At 38.2% G+C, this 22,772-nt stretch overlaps 1 protein-coding gene and 1 pseudogene across 7 annotated transcripts in view; one reads left to right on the top strand and one right to left on the bottom strand.

The window, feature by feature from the left end:
- Erc1 (ELKS/RAB6-interacting/CAST family member 1) overlaps window positions 1–22,772 on the bottom strand; it is a 327,887-nt gene that overhangs the window by 203,638 nt on the left and 101,477 nt on the right. For all 7 annotated transcript variants that reach the window (XM_038318227.2, XM_042054451.1, XM_038318230.1 and 4 more), the window contains 3 exons: window positions 19,969–20,109; window positions 18,826–18,966; window positions 17,299–17,492 (listed from right to left, as the gene is read on the bottom strand). In XM_038318227.2, the coding sequence (XP_038174155.1) occupies window positions 17,299–17,492; window positions 18,826–18,966; window positions 19,969–20,109 (476 nt within the window). The remainder of the gene's footprint in view (window positions 1–17,298; window positions 17,493–18,825; window positions 18,967–19,968; window positions 20,110–22,772) is intronic.
- On the top strand, window positions 22,621–22,737 carry LOC119808514 (annotated as a pseudogene).

Raw genomic sequence — 22,772 nt, 5'->3', positions numbered from 1 at the left:
AGAAATGTGATAGTTAATCTTTATTGTCAATGTGATTGGATTTACAGCCATGTTTATGAGGACATTCTGAAACAGGTTTAGCTGAAAACTCTACCCACAGGCTAGAGCTGCAGACTGAATAAGAAGGAAAACGTAAGAAAAAAGAATGTTTTTAAAGTGGAAAGAAAGCAAAGCATCGACGTTCATTTCTAGCAGCTCCCTGACTGAAACTGCAAGGTGACCAACACTCTCATACTCCCCTTGCTCCCTGCTATGGTGACAGTGTCCGCAAGCAGCGAGCCAAAATAAAATCTTTCACACCTTAACAAAAAAGGAAAAGTATCTCATTTCATCTTTTTAAATTTTTTTAAAAATATTATCCTTACTGTACAAGCCTAATTCAGCATACACTTAGAAACAAAGTTTAAAGGTCATATAGAATTTTAAAAACAAGGATATTTATCTCCATTATTAAAAAATAAAATAAAATAAAAGCAGAAAAATGAGCCAGTAGGATAAACTTTTAATTCTGAGGCAGGATGATTAAGAGTGCAAAGGCTGTAGAGACCCAGACTCAAATAAAGGAGGTGGGATTCTTGGGAAATGGCTTCATGAGTAAAGTGCGTCCTGCACAACAAGCACAAGGATCTGAGTGTGGAACACAAGCACTCATGTAAAAGGTAGGATGCTGACACATCTGTCACTCTTCTGTCTACAGAGACAGGCAGATCACTGGCTAGCAGGCTTTTCTCAAACTGGGGAGCCCCAGGTTTAGTGAGAGCTTTTCTTATCTCTAAAACATAAAGTCATCACCCAGGCAGTGGTAGCGAACACCTTTTATCCCAGGACTCGGGAGGCAGAAACAACATGTCTGCCTGAATACCACCATGCTTCCCACCATGATGATAATGAACTAAACATCTCAACTGTAAGCCAGTCCCAATGAAATGTTTTCCTTTATAAGAATTGCTGTAGTCATAGTGTCTCCTCACAGGAATAGAGCAATGACTAAGACAACAGTCAGTTCTTTCAAGGAGCTTCACTACGAAGTACAGTTGAAAGTTGGGGCCACAGTATGCAAGATATGGCTTCTGTGCTAATTAGGGGAGGGTTCAAGCGGATGAGCTGAAGCTGGGAGTTCAAAGAAATGTTGAGTAACAGACAAGGTCTCAAAGACAATCTGGAGGTCACTGGAAAGAGTGATTGTCCAAATGGAAGGGACAGAGTCTTTCTACCACTGTGACCAAGAAGAAGGGGCAATAATCAGTAAAAGTTGTCGATTTGGAAAATAAACAAGGGTCTTTCTGTGCCTTCTGTTTTAAAGCAGGTGATAAGGGGAATGTAGAAACTGATGTTGGTATAGGAGATAACTAACTCTGCCAGCAAAATGCTTGTCATGCAAGCATGGAAACCTGGTTTCAATCCCCATTACTCAAAAAATAAAAAAGAAAAAAGAAAGAGAGAGGAAGAGGGGGGAAAGAGAGAGAGAGAGAGAGAGAGAGAGAGAGAGAGAGAGAGAGAGAGAGAGAGAGAGAGAGAGAGGGAGGTCAGACATATTTCACACATTTGTAATCCCAGCATTGTAGTGGCAGTGACAGGAAGGTCCCTGAGACTGACTGACCAGTCAACCTAGCATAATCAGTGATTTCTAGGCCAAGAAGTGACCTGGTTGCCCCAAAAGTAAGGTGGATAGTGCCTGAGGAATGATACTTGAAGTTGGCCTCTGGTTTTCAAACATGTAAATGTGAATTCATAGTCAAATGTGCACGTTGTAGACATGCATAAACACGAACAATCTGGAGGTTGAAGAACTGAAGTGGGAACGGGGATGATAATAATGACTGGTGAGCCTTTCACCATCACTCCCAAGGTAACACTATTGAAACTACAGACACAGACAAAACAAAAAGGGCAGATTCAAACAGAAATGGCGTCAGAGACCTTGGCCAAATCTTGACAGCAGGCTCCTTCTAAATAAAGGAGAATAATCTGTAAATTTGCCTGCATTCTGCTGGCTGTAGAGCACACAAAGACTCCAGGGGACACAGTCAAGGGTGTACTAGCTCCTTGAGAAATTCCAAAGCAGTTGGCAGAATGACAGTTGGTGGGTTGGGTCAAAGGCTCCCACTACAGCAGAAAGACAGGTACAAAGGACTCTGAGCTGTGACCCAGCAGCAGAACAACCTAACTGCCAAAAAATTACTTAGAAATAAGTCTTTTGAACAGAATTAAGCCTCAGGAGTTTTTCTGTTGTTGATGATGTTTGAAGACAGGGTTTCTCTGTAAAAGTCCTAGCTGTCCAGTGACTAGCTCTGTAGACCAGGCTTGCCCTGAACTCACAGAGATCTGCTTTTGCCTTTGCCTCCTGAGTGCTGGAATTAAAGGTGTGCACCACCACTGCCCAGTCTCAGGTGTTTTTTTTTTTCCAACATACTATTTGTATTGATTATTTGAGAATTTCATATAATGCACCCTGATTACACTCACTTCCCAGTCCTCCCAGGTCCACCCTGTCATCCTTGCAAACCCCCTCCACAAAAAAGGAAGAAAAAGAAATTATACATACGAAGTCTAATTTGTGTTGTCCATATACTCATTGGACCACGGTCAAACTTACAGTGATAAACCCTTAAAGAAATTTAGATTTCAGTTTTCTTAACTAAAACACAAGAATAATTATGCCCAGTCCATAACCGTCAGTGTCTAGTAAAGAGCCTAACACACAGTGCTCACTCAATGCCTTCATGTTCCCTTGTCCCCATCTGCTCCTTTGCCCTTCTTGATCTCCACCCCCTTGGCCAGAGCCATCAGCGAGTGCTGTGCCCATCAGCTCACTCTGGAGGCTCCCCCTCCTGCTGCTTGCACTTGAATAGTTGTAATGCTCACAAAGTGCACATACACAGACTCTTAAATGGAAGAAAAACTACAAATTTGAATAGTACAAAGTGGTAATCTTCAAAGAGGAAGGGCAATTAATATTTCGTGGGAACAGAGTTTCAGTATGAGAATATAAGATCACTTATTAGATGAGTAGGGTTGACGGTTATGTAATTTTCAGTTTCTTGAGACAAGGTTTCTCTCTGTGTTTCTCTGTGTAACTGCTGTGACTATTCATGGAACTGGCTCATATAGACCAGGATGGCTTCAAACTCACTGAGATCCTCCCACCTCAGCCACCCAAGAACTGGGATTAAAGGCATGAGCCACCACCACTAGTTTCAACAACAGAATTTATACTAGGACTATTTTACCATAATAAAAACTTCAAAGCATATTGTAAGCTTAAATGATTGGTCACCATCATATAAAAGAGTATTATAAGATAAAGCTGTAAAAAGCATATTCCTATAGTTCTAGCCGTCCAGGGGCTGAGGCAGAACAACAACGAATTCAAGGCCAGCCTGGCCTACACTGTGAAACCCTATATAATTTCAAGATAAATATAAAGAGCTAAGAAAAATTACTATCTAGCATGTGAGGGCATGGGTTTGACAACTAGTAAAGCACAAGCACGCAAGCATGCATGTGCATGTATACACACATGCGCGCACACACACATACACACACCACAGGAGCGGAGGAGAGACAGAGAAAAAGATATGCAAACACCTAAATTATCTTCCATAGAACAAATGCACAGATGGTTCACCTAACCTACTAACACAAAGTTCGCATGGTACCTATGGTCTGCAAACTGTCACTGCTAACATTAAAATTATGGGGGCAGCTGTACCTCAAGCACTGCACAGAGAGCAGGGTTAACATAACTCATATGTCTTCTGAGCTTAGCAGTCAGAAATGCAAGAATGTGTTATTTTCTTCTTAGTACTGGAAAATTTCCTGGCAAAGGGACAAAGTATAAAGATTTCCATAATAAACCTGAAAAGAACAGACACAATGGGAATTTTTTATGTTATTAGGTACATATTATGTTGATATGCCATCCTGGATAATATGGGCTTATAAATGATGGGTTTATAGCCCTGAGCACTCCAAAATCTAGCAAGAAAATGAGACACTACATTTGTAACTTTTATATAGCAGGACTGATTAGTGGCCAGAGACCTAGGCTGAACTGGAGAGATAAGAACTGCATTATGGGAAAGCAACGAGTGCTTGTGGAAAGGAGTTCAACTGGCAAGAATGTGAGAGATGCTAACTGATCTACAACCTGAGCAGGTGCTGGACTTCATGGATGTTGTTAGACTGTTCACAACTTCTTCTCACTTTCTGATCCCAACTTCTGTTTGTTTTGCTTTCCTTCCTAGGGTGCTGTCAAGAGCTCTGATCTCTGTTCAATCAGTGTCCTAGAATCAGAAGATATGGAGTCTGCATTGATGATTGGAGTAATTCCTGTGCTGTACTCAATGGCGAGTGACAAATCTGGCTACTATACTGGGCGGGCACTGTGGTTAGGACTAATCTCAGTATACAGCATGGTGGTGTATGTGGTCCGGCTGCCATGGTACCACATCTACGATGATTTCAAATGCCATGAAAATATCGCCTACTCTTGTCTTACAGAGTGTTTTGAAGAGCTGTTTAGCATTCCCATTTCAGAAATGTGGGGCTACTGCTACTTCCTCTTCATACTCTTGTTCTTCCTCATGGAGTACTTCATGGCTCAGATTCGGCATAATTACACCAAGGTAAAGGTGAAGACCACGCAGCAACCTGAGAACTCAGGGGAAGTGGAGAAGGGCTCCATGGAGGCAATCAGGAAGCAGAGCTCCTCCCAGAAGATAGCCCTCCTGAACTTCCACCAGGAGAAGAAGCTCTTATATCTGTATCTGCTCCACTTCCTCGTGCAGGTCAGCATCCAGACTGTGCTTCTATGCCTGCTCACATTCAAACACCTGCCTGTGATAAGCCAAAACAACTTTAATTGTAGCACCAATGACTGCCCTGGCCCCTATCACTGTCTCATCTGGGAAGTCTCTGAGAAGTGGCTGTCCATCTACACCCTCAGCACCTTTTCTATCATAATCATCCTCTTCGGCATAGGCTCCTTTGTGTATGTTATCTACCAACACTTGCTGATGGCCCGTTCAGTTTCCAAGAGTTGGATTTCTTGACATTTATGAGGAACAACACTTTTCTTAAGTCTTTTCTACCCCATAACAGGTAGTTTTGGTTCCTCCAAATTTGTGGTGGGGGTCGGGGGGTGGGGGAAGAACCTCCTCTTGCAGACCTTCTTTGGATTTTGATTTGAAAACAATAAAAGTTTGCTGTCCTCCCTTTTCTGTTCAAAGGCCAGCCTGGGATAATCTAATTCTGGAAGCAAAACCAAACCAAACAATGTCTAACAATTGACTATCAGGAATTAGTACACAATAACTCGTTCCCTTCACACTTCACCTATAAGGTGATGTGCTAACCTTTACCTGAGGCCTAGAAAGACATGTGGATAGTGAAGAAAACCTGCAGTCAGCAAGGGAAGTCAATTTTAAACTTAGGTCTCTCGGTGCCCTAATGTGCATTCCCCCGAAGTCATTCGCTGTGTGGCTGAGAAGCAGACCTTGTTTTTACTGTGAATTAAACTAAAGAAAGGAACAAGGAAAAAAGTGAGGGCACTGTGCCAGGAGGTAGGGACGTACTTCTAAGGTCACAGTTGTATGTTCTTTCTGTCTAGTCAGATACAAAACATCTAGGAAGCTAAATCCTAGTAAGTGGTACATAAACTGAAAGTGACCATCAGGGAAAAGCACTGAGGTATAGGGTAAACAGGGCATGTTGGACAAGACTTCTCAACAATTTTCAAGTCATATTCCATAACACACAAGGCTGGCTCTACAGGGTGACCAATTCATATTCAAAAAAGGAGCAGATCTGGAGAGTGGACTCAGTACTAGAACTTCAGGAGACCACAGAGCAAATAGGAGGGGAAGAGTAGAAACAGGAGAATGGCAACAAAGAGACATTGGGCATGAGCTGGTGTGAAAAGTCAGACATGTTCCCATGTCAACTTCACCCAAGGGTTTGTAGAAGGGTATGCTATGTTGTACAAAGTTGTCCTGTGGTAATTTTCTAACGATGAACGTATTAACTCAACATGCTGGGCTCTTAATGTGGGCCAAGTACTGGAGCATAGATAATGTTGATGACTTGAAGAAGCAAACATGAGAGCAGTGGTTCTCAACCTTCCTAATGCTGTGAACCTTTAGTACAGTTCCTCATGTTGTGGTGGCCCACAACCATAAAACTGACTGAGAATCATATGTACATGATGAGAACCAGAAATTAATTGATTTGATTAAACTGTTAAAAAATATTCAAGAAATTCAGACTACAAAAGACAGTGATATCTATACTTGAAATCATAGAAGAACTTGTCAGAACTGATAAGGAGATGAGGTACAAACAAAAGACAATAATAAACACGTAACATCACAAGTACCTCTCAGACACAGAGATGACTTACCAAGAGTTTTAGCTACTTATCCTGTTACTATTTCTGAAAATCGAGCAAATAGTAAATACTCAAAAGGATATACAGAATGCAAATGGGAAACTATATGTATAAAATATCTAAAAGATATTAAACAAGCAGTAGTATCTTACAACATGAATTCACCAAATTAGGCAATTGATAAAGACATGGGCTTCAAAAACTAAGGTTATGCCACATGATTGGATGCAATTATTAGTCCCAGCTGTATTAGAAGATGGTCCACAGCTACAGGGGAAGAGTTATAGGAGAGAGAAAGCTAAGGTCCTTGAACATCAAGGTAGAGTCAGTGGTTCTGAAGCTTCCCAAGATCAAATTATTAGGGAGGGACCTTACACTGATCAAGATAGTCAAGCTATATTGTAGAAGGAATGGCAGGGCTGTGTCCCACCACCCGGCTAACTTTACACTCGAAATAATTACACAGAAACTGTATTCATTTAAACACTGCCTGGCCCATTAGTTTCAGCCTCTTATTGGCTAATTCTCACATTTTCCTTTAACCCATATTTTAGTAACCTGTGTAGCACTATGAGGTGGTCGCTTACCAGGAGAGATCTTAACCTGCGTCTGTCTTGGAGAGGAGAAGCATGGCAACTGCCTGAGGCGTCTGCCTGACTCTGCTTTCTTTCTCCCACAATTCTGTTCTGTCTACTCTGCCTACCTAATTTTCTGTCCTATTAAAGGGCCAAGGCAGTTTCTTGATTAACCAATGAAAGTAACACATAGACAGATGACTCTCCTCCATCACTATATACAATGAATACATCTTGCCCCTATGGCATACAGCAGCCTCAAATGCTTGGGGCAAGATTCAAGAACATGAAAAAGAATTGAATCATGTCCTAAGGTTATACAAGGCCCAAGAGAACTTTTCTGACTTTTTGCAAAGATTAACTAAAACTATACAAATAGGGGTAGCATATCCAGAAGTTAGCAAGTACTCATTGAATCTGGCTTTTGAACATGCTAATTTAGAATGCAAAAAGATACTTGGGCCCCTAAAGGTCAGATTAGCAACAATGAACTAATGGATCCTACACACAGCCAAGGTTGAGTCCTTGAACTATATAACACTGAGGCTTGGGTAGAACTAATTTTCAAAGTTATGAAAGACATCAAAATCTTAAATGTTTAAATTGTGGTAGAATAGGCCATCTGAGAAGGGATTGTAGACAGGACTTTTCTAGACATAATATTTCTTCTGGGAATGACCCAAATAGAAGCCCAAACTTCTGGATTATGCAAAAGATGCAGCAAAGGCTGACAATGGACCAATGAATATAGACCAAAAGAGACAAACAAGGCAACTCATTACAATAGGGAAACTCCTTGGGAGGGCCTCACACAGACCCCCAGGTCAAAAGTGATCTGGTCATTCCCAGTTACTGTAGAAGATATACCTTTTCAGGAAAATTAGAAAATTCAATGCCCGTTTAAAAAAAAAAAAAAAAAAAAAAAGTCCTGCTCTGATGACGGACAAACCATGGATGATAAATCAAAAATTCTAATACAAAATAGAAAATATATTTTGAAAGACTTCTATAAATGACAAAAGACCAAAGCAGAGAGAATGAATAAATAACACTATAATAGAAGGATTGTTAGACACAGATGCAGATGTGACTATTGTTACTCAAGAATCTTGGCATCCGAATTGGCCACTTTAGGAGGTAGATATTCAATTCCTAATAAGTGGAACCCAATCTCAGGTAAAACAATGCACAAGATGAGTTGAATGTGTAGGGCAAGAAGGACTGAGAGGAAGGCTGAGGCAATATGTGACTAATATAGCAGTGAATCTAGGGGTTCATGATATGTTACAACAATGGGATATCCAGATTAACATTCCTGAAGTCTCAGAAATGGTACATAAACCAACTCATGTTTCTGGGAAGGATATAAGATACTATAACAAAAATAAAGTCACCAACCATTCAGGCTCTATAAAAACAACTGGCAAACCCTCAGAGGTAATAATGGACCTACCTTAAAAATGGCTGAGAGACAAACATTTATGGGTTAAGCAATGGCGTTTAATGACAGAGAAACTGCGGGCTTTAGAACAGTTGGTACAGGAGCAACTAGATGCTAAGCATATTGAAGAATCAACCAGCCCTTGGAATTCTCCTGTATTATTGTTTAAAAAAAATCTGAAAAACGGAGAATGGTAATAGATCTAAGAACTGTAAATAAAGGTTATATAGCCAAAGGGCTCTCTACAGTCTGGAATTCCTCTGCTTTTTCTATTGCCTAAAGGGTGGCCTCTTATAGTTATTGATTTTAAAGAGTGTTTCTTCAGTATATCTTTACAAGTAAAAGAGAAAAATTTGCCTGTACAGTGCCTCCTTATAATAACTCTCACCCTGATTAAAGATATATGTGTGCAAGGATCTCACATACAGAATGTAAAATAACCAATATTTTGCAAGTCACCAATTGAAAATGATACATAAACAATTTCCTAAATCTATAGTTTACCATTATATGAACAATATTTTACTATCTGATTTAAACATAGATACATTAGAAAGAATGTTTGAAGAAGTAAAGAAAGTTTTGCCTTATTGGGGATTACAAATTGCTCCTGAAAAATTACAAAGAAGAAATTCTATCAATAATTTAGGTAATAAAATAGGTTTACATAAAATTAGACCACAAAAAAAGTGTAAATTAGGAGAGATTGATTGCAGACTCTTAATGACTTTTCCAAAGATCGCTAGGAGACATTTCCGATCTACAGTCCACTATTGGGATAAAACCTGATGAGCTGATTAATTTAAATTAAGTCTTAGATGATGAAAAGGACTTAAATAGCCACAGGGAATTATCAGCTGAAGCTGAGGAAGAATTCTTTTTGATTGAAGAGAAATTACAGAAAGTACATGTGGATCCAAATCTTAACATCAGTCTGATCATATTACCTTCAAAACAATCCCCTACAGGAATTTTAATGCAGAAGGAAGATATTATCTTAGATCGTTTAACTACATAAACTGAGTAAAAAATTAAAAAATCTTTATGGAAACACTCTCTGAGATTATAAAAGGTAAATTGAGACTTAGTCAATTAACAAAAATAGACCTTGCAGAAATTGTAGCACCATTCACTAATGATGAAATTAACAAGTTATGGGAAGAAAGGGAACCCTGGCAAAGAGCTTTTAGTAATTTCTTGGGAGAGATAAACAATAACTATTCCAAAAGCAGAGAAATCATTTATAAAGAGAACTAATTGGATTCTTTCTTGTATGGTACACACCTATAACTGGAGCCCCTATATTCTATACTGATGCAAATAAATCAGGAAATAAAGGTTACAAATCAGAAAATTTAAGTAAAGTTACCTTATAATGAAACAAAGGCAGAATTGAATGGTATTCTCATGGTACTAAGCAATTTTAAAGACGCTTTCAACAGTTACTGATTTGCAATATGCAGAAAGAATCGTTTTGCATATTGAAACTGCTGAATTTATACCAGATGATATAAAATTGAAAATGTGCTAAAGGCCTCCGAATTTCATGAAAAACGTCATGTCAATAGCAAAGGTTTTAAAAAAAATGACTTTTCCATCACGTGGCAACAAACCAAGGAGATTATAAGATCCTACTTGTTTTTTATACAACCAAATACTACTACCTGCAGGAAGTAACCCAAAGAGTACTCAAAACAATGAAATCTGGCAGATTAATATGTTGCATTTGAAAAACTAAAATATATACACCATACCATTGATGCCTATTCAGTATCAATGACAACTGCTTTGAGTTAGAAAAAGGCAATGACAACTGCTTTGAGTTAGGAAAAGGTTGATTCAGTAATCATACATTTATTACAAGTTATGGCCATCATGGGTATACCTGTAAAAATAAAGACAGACAATGTTCCAGCATGTGTCTCAAAAAATGAAGCAGGGTTTTTGTTTTTTGCTTATTATAATAAAAGTATATTACAGGTGTACCACACATTCCTACAGGTCAGACACTTATAAAAAGATCAAACTGAACTATAAAGGATATGTTAAATAAGCAGAAAGGAATGAGAAAGACCCAGAAATAGACTGCATAATGCTTTATTAACCTTGAATTTTCTTAATGCGAATGATAAAGGAACAACAGCTGCAGAGAGACATTGGATAATAGAAAAAAACCTTCTGAATTAAATCAGCCGGTGTACTTCAAGGATGTGTTGACCTCAGAATGGAAACCAGGAGATTTGCTACACTGGGGAAGGAGTTTCACTTTTGTTCCCACAGGAGAAGAAAAGCTATGGACATCATCACAAGTAATCAAGATTTGGTTTGAAAAGAAGAAACCTCTTGATAAAAAGAAATGACAGTTCATCCACAGAGGTGACAATCCTATAAGCTGTAAGGAAACAAGGGTTCTGTTCTTGTCTTTGCAGGAAAATAGAAAATACCTATCTTTGAGAAGTCAAGAGACCTTGGACATCTAGATGACTAAAGAAGAAAAGATAACTATTCAGAAAGAATCACCAATCAAAGAAAAATCTGATTTATGATACCAATATTCTCTGCAGGGTAAAATCTCACTCCCTAAACATACATATCTCCTTACTTCTCGGTATAATGGTAGGCCCAACTCACTTAAACATCAAAGCTGACTTTGGAGTTGGACAGTGGCTCTCCTTCTCTAAATCCAAGAATGTTGTTAAAAGAAAAATTCAGAGTTTCTCTATCATATCAAAAGAGTCACCTGGTATGGAATAGAAGATAAAAATCTAGGGACTGAGATTATCAAGACTCTACTTTAAAAATTCTATTTCTCCCCTACCTATTTTTGCCTCTATGGTACCTTTCTTTGAATACATATCTATCAAAATTCAAACTTTCCATTTTCATATGAATAATGTTTAAGTTTTCCACAACAAACAATAGATTTTCCAACAGTAATCTCCAAAGTCTCCAGGACAAAGATGCGGCGCCACAACAATTCCACCTAGTTCATATGATGCCATTCAGCTAATATCACCACTTAAAGATCAGTTTTGGATTATAAACTGCTCAGAATAATTTCAAAGTAGCTAGTTAAGATGATCCAGCCTAACAGACTACTCTAGCCAGGACTTGAGACAAGCACTGAACTTTCCCATTAGGCATAGACTAGACAAAAAAAAAAAAAATGATACAGCTACCTGTCCCAGGACTTGACAAATAACCCATTTTTTTCCTTTCAGGATACCCTAAAGATACCATCACCCCCAGACAGCAGGAAGTAAATTTAAGAATACAACACCCACATTCCTAAGAGGTAGGGTGGGTGGTTTGGGTCATTCAATGGACTATGGATATTTGTCATTGTTTAGAGGGGCTAGTTTCAAGTCATTATTGGTAATGGTCAGGAAAAAAAATCAAACAAAGGAAATTAGATTCAAGGTTCTTGTTTTGAAATGAAAAAAAGAGAGGCTATAGATATGATAGGATAAAAGGGTAGATTACTGAATCTATTCTTAAAAGAAAAAATGGAGGATATAGATATAAGATAAAAAGGTAGATTATTGAATCTACTTTTCAAAAACAACTACTGGTTTTAAATATTTTACATTGGATTCGACTTTTGTATAGTGTATACAAATTTTGCATGTTGATATAAATTTGAGATTAAGTTTGCTAGAACACACTGTACATATATTTCAACTCTTGTTCAAGGTATTGTACTAATATAACTCATTTAACAATGTAATGAAAATTTCTAGTCCTTGAAAATTATTATTACCAACTATTTAGGATAATAAAAAATACAGGGTTAGTAATTATTCATGTATTATAATCAAACTTGTGGTCACAATAGGTATATTTTCAAGGTCAAACAAAGATATATTTTAGATAGACAGATCATCATTAAACACTTCAGAGATCTACAGAATATGGCATTTAAGATGTTTTAGTAACATAGGTTCTTTTTTCTTTTTTTATGACACTGAGACATGTTTGTTCCTGACAGCACCAATTTCCTTCAGAGAACATACTGGGCACTGAAGAGACTCCATATGGGATTTACTTTCTTTGTGGCAAAAGTAAGCTGCTGGGCAAGAAAATGCCCCTGCCTCAGCTGCTGATAGTATGCTTTCCTAACTGGACAAGACGGACACAGAAGAAAGTGACTGCCAGACATTTTCAAGACAAGGAGGAACAGCCCTTCAGAATACCCAGCTTCACAGAAAAGTCCGTCAGATATGCTAGGCCTGTAGGCCAAAGATACATGCCCCAACGTGGCAGAGGAACTTTGGGTGGCTGTCCAGACAACCAGCTATTTCTGTCATTTCTCACATTTTTTTGGAAGTTGCTTGTTCACACTTTCTGCTTACTCATTTAATATTATTTCCATATTGGGTCTCTGAGGGAGTTGAAGATTAAATAGCTATAGTTATAGTTTACCAGATACAGAAAGCAAGTTATGATAGAAAGTTTTAGCTACACTGGCTGGACAGCAAGCCCTACTCTCAGTAACCTTTCTGTTTCCATCTCCACAGTGCTAGAGTTCTAGGTACCCATATGGCTACACCTGAATTTTTTTTTTCCTTACTGGGATTAAGCTCAGGTCCTCACTCTTACCCACTGAACCATCTCCTCGGCCCCAGTAGAAGTAATTAAAGACAGTTCTGATATTATTTATTATTCCAAAGTGGTTCAGTAGAGAAAACCCCAATTACAGAATGACACCATACTGTTTCTACTTCTAGGCATTTCAGTTCTAATTTTTGCTTCTGTTAGGTTTATTATTTTGTTTGGCAGTTAGTCATTTGGAGTTTTGTTTGTTTAGGAGGTCTTTTGGAGACTATGTTTTTTTTTATGTGGCCCAGATTGGCCTAGAACTCCCTCATTCTTGTCTCAGCTAGTACTAGGTTTTAAGCATGTGTCATCATGTCCTATTACCATGCTTAAACAAGATAAAAAACAACAACAAAAAAGACACACATTTTATATTTGTTCAAATTGTTTGTTTCTGCTATGGAGGGGGGGTGATCTGGATACAACACTACAACATAATTTGTGATGAGCTGTTGCAGGCCATGATAAAATTACAACAGTTGACAGCTGACAACTATAAAGCCAATCCACAGGTGATCAACTAATCTGATGAAGGAAATTCATAGGCAAAGCTTATGAATATATACAGACCACTCCTGTCTTTAGATTCACAAGTGCAAAGACAGTTATAGTATCTCTCCAATATTTACACTATAATATGTAATCTCATGTGATATGTATATGCAATCTCATGATTGCATCTCAATCTTATGGGCAAATATATCTGTGGCTGGTCAGGAAGATGACTCCCCATTAATCTGTATGATTTTGATATACAAAAAACATACTAGGCTATGCTTCATAACTAGATCTAATGTCCAATCAGAGCTGTAAGGCACTTAAAAGGCTGCTTTGTTCCTTTTACTCAGACTAACACAAGAAAATAACAATTTCTCCTAAGTCTAAGACAAATTGCACACAATTAGCTCATTTTACCTCAAAGCAAGTTCAAACTAGACTAAAGGTTTTTAAAAATAGATCACAAGTTTAAAACTTCACAGTCTGGCACGAGGTCAGAGTTGCAGGTGTCTAGCCAAGGTTATTCACATAAAACCAGCCTTAAAAAGTCCTGTCAATCTTCCCTTGTCAAGTCCGGCTGATGAAAGACCTGTGTCTGGAAGCACGGCTCACTGGGCCCTGGGCCCCACCCTCTAGTCTCAGTCTCACTCCAGAAAGCTTGAAACAGCATTGCCATGAGAAAAGGCTCAGCCCTTATTACCTACCCAAAGGAGTGTGCTTCTGAACAATGGGTGTAACTCTTGTAATTTTTTTATTATTGCTTCAAGCCTCCTGAAAAACAGTGTATTTATCTAGGTAAACATAGCTGGGAAAAGAATTGAAACATAAAATTAGAATGAGATGTAGAATTATAGAATTGGAACTAAAGAATTGGAATTGAGAAATTATAGACAATTAGGACAAGAGAATTAGAAAGAAAGGAAAATGACCCTCAGATAATGTGTGAAGTTATTATAGAAATCTTTCAGTCCTTACTCCTGAGAATCATTCTGAGAATCAGTTACCCTGGGTAGTGGTCAGGGAGCCAGACTTCCAGACCACTAAAATAAATACCAATCTGAACTGGCTTAAATAAAAGGAAAGTATATTGTCTAGTATGGGAGCTTCAGAAGTAGTCTCTTTGGCTTCCAAGTTCTGTCTATAGTTTTCTTTTCTCTTTTCTTAGTTTTATTTCACTTTGTTTCCTTAAAATAATATATTTTGTAATATTTATAACAATCAGTTGAGATAAAGTAGGAGTTTGCTTAGATGCAGTAATGAGTCCTTCCCTCATCTTCCTGTGTCAGGAAAGCTCCTAGACAAGGAATCAAGAATATGGAGTGTGTTCTGGACTCCATAACATTCAAGAGGAGTCTCAGTATTTTACTAGAGAAAAGATAGCTAGCTCGTGGCCTTCCAAGCTTTCATAATTCCTCTCTTTTTGCAAGAAATAATAAATTAAATAGTTATCTCAACTCTTTTCATGTGGATCTGTACTGGTTCTTCTGAGAGATGCTTTTCTTGACTTTGCCACCCTCAGGATGTCAGTTTCACCTCAGGGTGAGACAAGGCAGCCGCAGTAGTTCTGTGCATCCCGCTAAGACATGAGACTACCCAAGAGAAAGAGGAGGCCACCTTTCTTCTTGTTAGTCTTTCTCCATAGGAAAAGATTTCCCAGAGCCTCCTGTTCTTTCTCTCAAATCATGGATGCATTACATGCTGATGCATACTTAGTTACCAGAAACAAATACACTAATTTACTAAACAAATCAGGACCATTTCCAGGAGCAGCAATATTGGAACATACACAAGACTGGTAAGACATTAGAAGAAAAGTTAATTTCAACTACCACAGAGCTGTAAACAAAATATAACATAAGGCACAGACGACAATGCTCCTAGGTATTACAAATGTATAAGTATTTAATGACTGAAAGGGCAGGCAAAACCAATCCTTCTAAAATCTGAAAAAAATTCCATCTCATTGCTATCATTTCTTTTCTCTATAATTAAACTCCAGAAAAAGTTTATTCATTTTGAGTCTACATGGAAATTCATGCCAAGTGTAGAAAATAAATTTTCAGTTATAGGATTTGGTTTCCTGAGGAATGGTGGTTATTTTTTTCAAATGTGATACAAGCTAGAGTTATCTGGAAAGAGGGAACCTCAAATGAAGAATTACTTCCATCAGATCAGCATGTAGATGTGCCTGTGTGACAATTTCTTGATTAATGATGGACATGCAAGACCTCAGCACACTATGAGCCAGGGCCAACCCCACACAGGTGGTCCTGGATTGTATAAAAATGGAAACTGGGTGAGCCACCATAGAGCAAGCCAGTAAGCAGTATTCCTCCATGATCACTGCTTTGATTTCTGCCTCCAGGTTCCTGCTTTAGTGTCAGTCCTGGCTTCCCTCAATGATGAACTGAACCGCGCAAATACAGAGGTAAGTATGTACACATAAACCTGCTGTGGAAGGGAAAATGTTCAAAGATCAAGACGAACAAAACTGCATACAATCTATATTCTTGGAAGCTCTAGTAATTTTGAAATCTAGATTTAAGGTGTTGGAATGATAGCTCAGTGGTTAAAAAGAATGGTTGCTTTTCCAGAAGACTCAGATTCCCAGCACCCACATGGTGGCTCAAAATGATTTGTAACTCCAGTTTCAGGGGATCCAACGACCTCTTCTAACCTCCAAGAGCACCAGGCATGCATGTGGTACACAGACATATGTGTAGATAAAACACACATACAAACAAAAATGAATAAATAATCAAGGACCAGAGAATATGCAGAGAATTAATATCAAACTAAAGAGATGTATAGGCAAGAATGAGATCCTATTATCTGCATTTTTGGTTCACTGAAGGAATCAAAGTCTATGGATATAGAATAGAAAAAATAGTAACTTAAATGGAAAATATCAAGCCTACTACTAACTCTCAAAACTTTAATCTTAGTGAACAATTTAAAGATGATGTCTGATACTTTCTAGCTTTGAAGAAAATGAAAATAAATTATTCCTAAAACAAGTTTCTAAAGATGTATGTGAATTAGGACTTCATCTGGTCACTGTCAATCTTTGTGAGTGTCCAGAAGAATATGGTGACTTTGAACTTCCACTGGAAAAGGTATGTTTATGTGTACTGTGAGATTATGTTAAATAGACCATTGAAGTGAAGATGGTAATAATAGGCTATACACTTGATCTTCAGTATAAAAGACAAAATATACTCCAATACAGTTATCTTTCAAATAAAACCCACTGTGAAGATTTCAAACTTTGAAACTGATAGGAATCACCTATGAGTCTCTTACGTTATCACCATAATGCCCCTCCTAATTCTCGGGAGTGAACTGATATAATAATTTGCTTTCCAGCACTCTAAATTATTCATTCTACAAACCCCCAGTCCAAAAGAGCAACAGTTCAGAAGCAGAGGTATAAGCCAAGGGTAAAATACTAACTTGTTAGACTTGAGGATCATTCACTCATTATACAGAACAACGATAAAACCAAGGACCTCTCTGCACTCTCTTGAGTAGCTAGGAGAGAAAGCCCTTAATCAATGAAGATCTTCTCCTGTCAGTAATGTTCAAGTAATAGTTTCTCACTTTTCCCCTTTTATGTCATCTTTTTGGCACTGTAACAAAAAATGTACACTGACTTAGAAAAAGTTAATAAAGTAGTAAAAAGCACTGAAGAACTTAATCCAGAGGGAGATAATATTGAAAACACCATCTCATCAAAAGTTGTAAAAACAAGTTTTAATTTTTCTGCCCCAGGGATTACCACTTAGCTTTCTTTCTCTTACCTTTCTAACTCAGCTATCTTCTTGTCTTTGTCATTCTTCTCATTTTCCACTTCTTTCAAAATTTCCAAGAGGCGATCAACTTCAGTCTGGGCCTTGCTAGATTCATCTTTGTACCTAGCAATCTCTCTCTCCAATTGCTGTATTCGGTCATTCATTTCTGGACTGGCTCTGGCTTCCAATGTTGCTTCATGTGCCTACCCAAAAAATAAATAAAAAAATAAAAAATTTTAAAGTCTAGCCAATACAGGAACAGTGGCAGAAAGCAAACCATGCCCACAAAACGATTTATATTTCAATGTAAATAGTGTTAATGGCTAATCTTCAATTTAGAATCATTTGGGAAGAATGAATCTCAATTGAGAAACTGCCTCCATAAGACTGCCTATAGTCTGTGAAGTGTTTTTTTAGTTATTGATGTGGCAGACTTCAGTCCATGTGGGCAGATGGTTCTTGGTTGCATAGTAAGCCATGCTTCTATGGCTTCTTTCTCAGTTCCTGCCCTCAGTTCTTGCCCTCATTTACCTTCATGATAAGCAATATAAAATAAACCCTTTCCTCTTCAGGTTGCTTATGGTCAAGGTGTTTATAACAGAAAAAAAGAAAAAGAAAACTAAGACATCGGCTTTAAACTCAGTGTGTTAAAACAAAACAAAAACATGCTTGTGAGAAAAGGACTCAGGGCAATTATGTAAAAGGGATGGAAAGGAAAAAGAATGTGATAGTAATCAATATGTACAATATATTTTATGAAACTGTCAAACTAAACAGAAAGAAAATACAATTTAAGCACAGACTTGAAAGAAGATCCTAGTGAAAGGCCAGGATGTTAATGCACTGTTAATGCACTATCAAAATTCTAGACTAAACTGGGATGGTTAGAAGCTACAGTGGTGGTAAAAGCGAAAGAAAAAGAAGCAGCCCTGGATAAGCAAAGGGCAGTCTGCAGGAACCTTCTAGAACCTGTCTCTCGGGAATGAAAGTCTTCCTCTTCCCAAATTCATGTGCTGAAGGTTGACTTGCCAATGCGATGTTCAGAACTGGGGTGTCTGGGAAGTGAGTGGGTAAATCAGGAGAACACTGACCCAATCTGTGGTTTAATCACAGAACCATAATGTGATGGCATTGCAGACAGGATGACACTCAGGATCTCAGTAAAGTAAATAGTTCACTAGGGCCATGACCTTAAAGGAACACTTTGCCCTTGCTCCTATCTGCTTTTCTGGTGAGCATGATGCTCTATCCCACTGAAGACTAAAAGCGATGGAATCATCCAACCATGGACTGTAACCTCTCAAACTGTAAATCCAAATAAATCTTTTCTACTTTAATGTGTATCTTTGGTGTTTGGTCACAGCTACAAAACCAAACACACCACTAACCCACTAAAAAAAAAAAGAAAATAACTGCACAATCTGTAGTGTCACTATGATCCTCAGCGAAGGGAGGGGAGGAGAAAGGGAGGAGGAAGGACACGGAGCTATCTACAGTGTTCTTATGCAAACAAAGTGAGAATGGGAGCTCCTCAACCTTCTTCAGCTGTGACTCCATTTTCAGGCACTCTTCCTTCTTCTGTTCAAGAGCAATTTCAAGGGTCTTGAGTCGTGAGTCCTTTTTCAGTCCTGAGGAAGCCAGGGAAGAAGCATGCTCTTTGAGATCCAAGAGAGAAGCCTAAAAGCATCAAGATATGTTTAGATAAATACTGTGAAATAAAATGTAGATTTAGTTTTTCAAATTGTTAGTCATAGCATCTGAAAGTTCCCATTTCAAGGACATTCATGAACTATAAAAACGTATTATCTTTAGCTTCCAGACGTTAATTAAAATAAGCTTGACTCTGAGGATTAAATGAACAGTGATATAAAGAGTCCCAAAAATGACTGGGGATGCAGCTCCAGTAAAAGCCTGCCTGGCATGCATCACGTTCTAGTTTCCATTTTCAATACCACATAAACCAGGCATGGAACACACTTGTAATTCCAGCACTCAGGAGGTAAAGGCAGGAGGATCAGAAGTTGAGGGCCAGCCTGAGATAGAGGAGGCCTTGTCGCAAAATAGAACAAGAGCTCTAACCTAATGTACTTATTTTCATAAAATAAAAGAGACTGAGCTTTGAGAACCTAAGTAACCAAACTTAGTAACTAACTAACTTGAATGGGGATTTTCACCCTCTTTCAGCAGGAAATTCTTGAAGAAAATTACTTCTAGAAATTTTCCTAAAGTTATTAGACAAATCTGCTGGATTACTCACCACACAACATTCAACTGTTTAGCTATTTAAATTATACTAACAGGATTATTCAAAAATAAGATCAAAATCATGAAGTCGCATAAGTTATAGGTGATTATGTTTCCAATAACGGTTATAATTAGATTTCTTCCTTTGCTACTTGTATTGTTAGCAGTGTTTCTCATAAAACATGGCTGCAGCTACTCTAGGATAAGCAGCTTTGGTATCACATAAGAAACCAACTCTTAAAACACAGAACAAGGTCGTAACGGACGAGGAAGTGATAAGCTATCTACAGTAGCCCTCACAGCTTCCTGGGCAACTAGAAAGCCTGCCACAAAATACTAAGACTTTTTCTTGCTTGTCTGCGCTGTGCAGACAGCCACAGATACACAGAATGCGATGACTAAGCACACTGAGTAACTCCATTTGGTAATCCTAACCTCCTTTTCGGAGAGGTCTCCTTGCAACAGGCTGACTTTTTCTTTCAAGTCTTTAAGATCTTTCTTGTAGGTATCAATCTCTTCTTGCTTCTCTCGCTCATCTCTGTCCCGCTGCTCCTTTAAGCGTTCAATTGTCCGTTCCTAAAAAGAAAGCACACCAAGTCATGAGGAAACTACCATCTGTACCTATATCATGTAGCATACTCTGCTTCCTCTGACCAAAGTCAATTCTTCTATCATCTACTAAAAAGACAATGGTAAGCTCTTCAAGAATTTATATAGTGTATATTGTATGTGTTTTAATAAATAAAGCTTGTCTGAAGATCAGAGGGCAAAGCAGCCATACTAGGCAGTCATACAGGCCAGGCAGTGGTAGCACACACCTTTAATTCCAGGACTCAGAAGACAGAGGCAAACAGGCTCTGTGAGTTCAATGCCTCTGAGGGCTACACAAGATTGAATCAGTCTAAAAGAGAAACAGAGCTCACACAAAGGTTATCCCAGCACTTGGGATCCCACTCCTTTAATCGCAGTGTGTACTAGGGAAGTGGAAACAGGAGCAATATGGCTGGGCAGGGGAAAAAATATAAAGGGGAAGAGACAGAACTCAGTGGAGTGCGGAGTTTGAGGAAACAGGATCTGGCCCATTCGGTCTGAAGATCTGGTAGAGGGAAAAGGTCTCTCTAGTGGTGGCTGCTCTGCTTCTATGATTTTCAGGTTGAACCCCAATATCTGTCTTTGGGTTTTTATTGTTTGTGCTATAAATTAACTTTTCAAATAACTAATTTTTCCTTTTGTAACCAATAAATGTCCAACTTTGCTTATTTTTAAATTCCAAGAGTGGTTTCCTATATTACTTCAAATATTATTAGATATCACTAAAGTATTCTCTTAAATCACTAAAGTATTCTCTTGAAATATTGCCATTTAAATTAAATTTTTAAGTCACAAAAATTTATGTGTATGCCCTTAGGACAATAAGTAACATATTTCTTCACTATAATGGTACTGACACATACTACCTACACAGCCACAGAAATTACTCATAACACATATATCAAAAGGAGGGAGGGGAGCTACAATACAATAATCGAACATAAAAGAGGACAAAGGCGAGATAGAAAAATTTAAATTTATTCTTCCAGGTGTTCAGAAAGTATGAAGGCTAAAGGAATTTATTATATTTCTGGGTAATATTTCTAAACATACTCACAGAACACATGATCATTCTGGAAACAGATCAAAGTATTCTGAGTCCAAAGGTCCTAAGGAATGTTGCGTTATACCTCTGAAAAGAATCCAGTTAAATATCCCAAGGAAAGTACATCATGATGGGATAACCCTTTAATTCCAACCCTGGGAACTGGAAATAAGAGAGAGGATCAAGAGCTAAAGACCACCTGAGTGTTAAGGCTATTCTTGATTATCAAATAGACTACATCTAGAATTAACTAAAACCGAAATGGCTGGGCACATTTTTTTCTTAATTAAATAATTTGAAGTGTAAAGACCCACTTCTAATCCAGATCTTTGAGGTGGGACAATACACCATTAATTCAGCTCTTTTGAGGTGAATTAATCTGGGCCACACCTTCTGCTAGTAGCCTATGTAAAGGACGTGGAAGGAAGCTAGCTCTCTCTTTGCCTGCTTGCTTTCACTCTCGTTAGCAAGTCTATTTCTTCTACAGTATTCTGGCATTTACTGAAGACTATCTGAGACATCCAGAATTAACTAACAACTACTGGACTGTTGGACCTTACATTGATAAACAGTCATTGTTGGCTGACCTGGACCACAGCCTGCAAGTAATTCCAGTAAATTCCCATTAGATGAATGGATGGATGATAGATTCAGCCTCTAAGTTTGTTCCTCTAAAGAACCCTGACTAATACACTGAGCTACACTGTGAGCCTGAGGCCAGCACATGAGACATATAGCACGAATAATAAAAACACAGAGACAGATATTGGGGTTCAAGTTGAAGATCAGAGAAGCAGAGCAGTAAGTCACTAGACAGACCTTTTACCTCTACCAATGCTCAGACCAAAGGGGTGATCCTCAGACTGCCTAGACTGCACTGTCTCCACCAAATCTCAGACTCAACACTTCAGTGAGTTCCTGTCTCTTTTCTTTTATATTCCTCTCTCTACCCAGCCATATCGCTTTTGTCTTCACCTGCCTAGTGATAAGATTAAAAGTGTTTGACTCTCAAACACTGGGATTAAAAGGGTCAGTCACCACCACCTGGACTTGTTTCAGGATTAATCTTGTATAGCCCAGGATGGCCTTGAATTTACACAGGTCTGTCTGCCTCTGTCTCCTGTGATAAAGACGTGGACCACCAATGCCTGGCCTCTAGTAGCTTAGCTTTGCACTCTGATCTTCAGACAAGCTTTATTTATTAAAATACAAATAAAATATCACTATAGAGACTTCTATCACAAAACAAGTCACCTTCTAAAAACAAAAACTAACAAACAAAAGAACAATAAAAAAACAAAAACACCATAAGGAGATTCTCTAAAATATCTTCTAGGATGGTACAGACCACTTATTCATTTAACCATTCCTTTAAAAATCATAAAGGTAAAATAAAGTAATAAAAGTCAAGGGTCTAGAGACATTGATTCGGAGACTAAGAGTACTGATGGGTGCTCACTTAGGTAGTACATATACTAAAACTAGAATAATACAGAGAAGATTAGTATGGCCCCTGTGCAAAGATGACAATAAAAAGAAAGAAGGAAGGAAGGGCACTGACTGTTCTTCCAGAGGACTCAGGTTCAACTCTTAGCACCCACAT

Source organism: Arvicola amphibius, chromosome 2 (genome assembly GCF_903992535.2).
Source record: "Arvicola amphibius chromosome 2, mArvAmp1.2, whole genome shotgun sequence".
NCBI classification, from domain to species: Eukaryota; Metazoa; Chordata; class Mammalia; order Rodentia; family Cricetidae; genus Arvicola; species Arvicola amphibius.
Note: the sequence above shows the minus strand (reverse complement) of the source record. Positions and strands in the feature narration are given on the sequence as shown.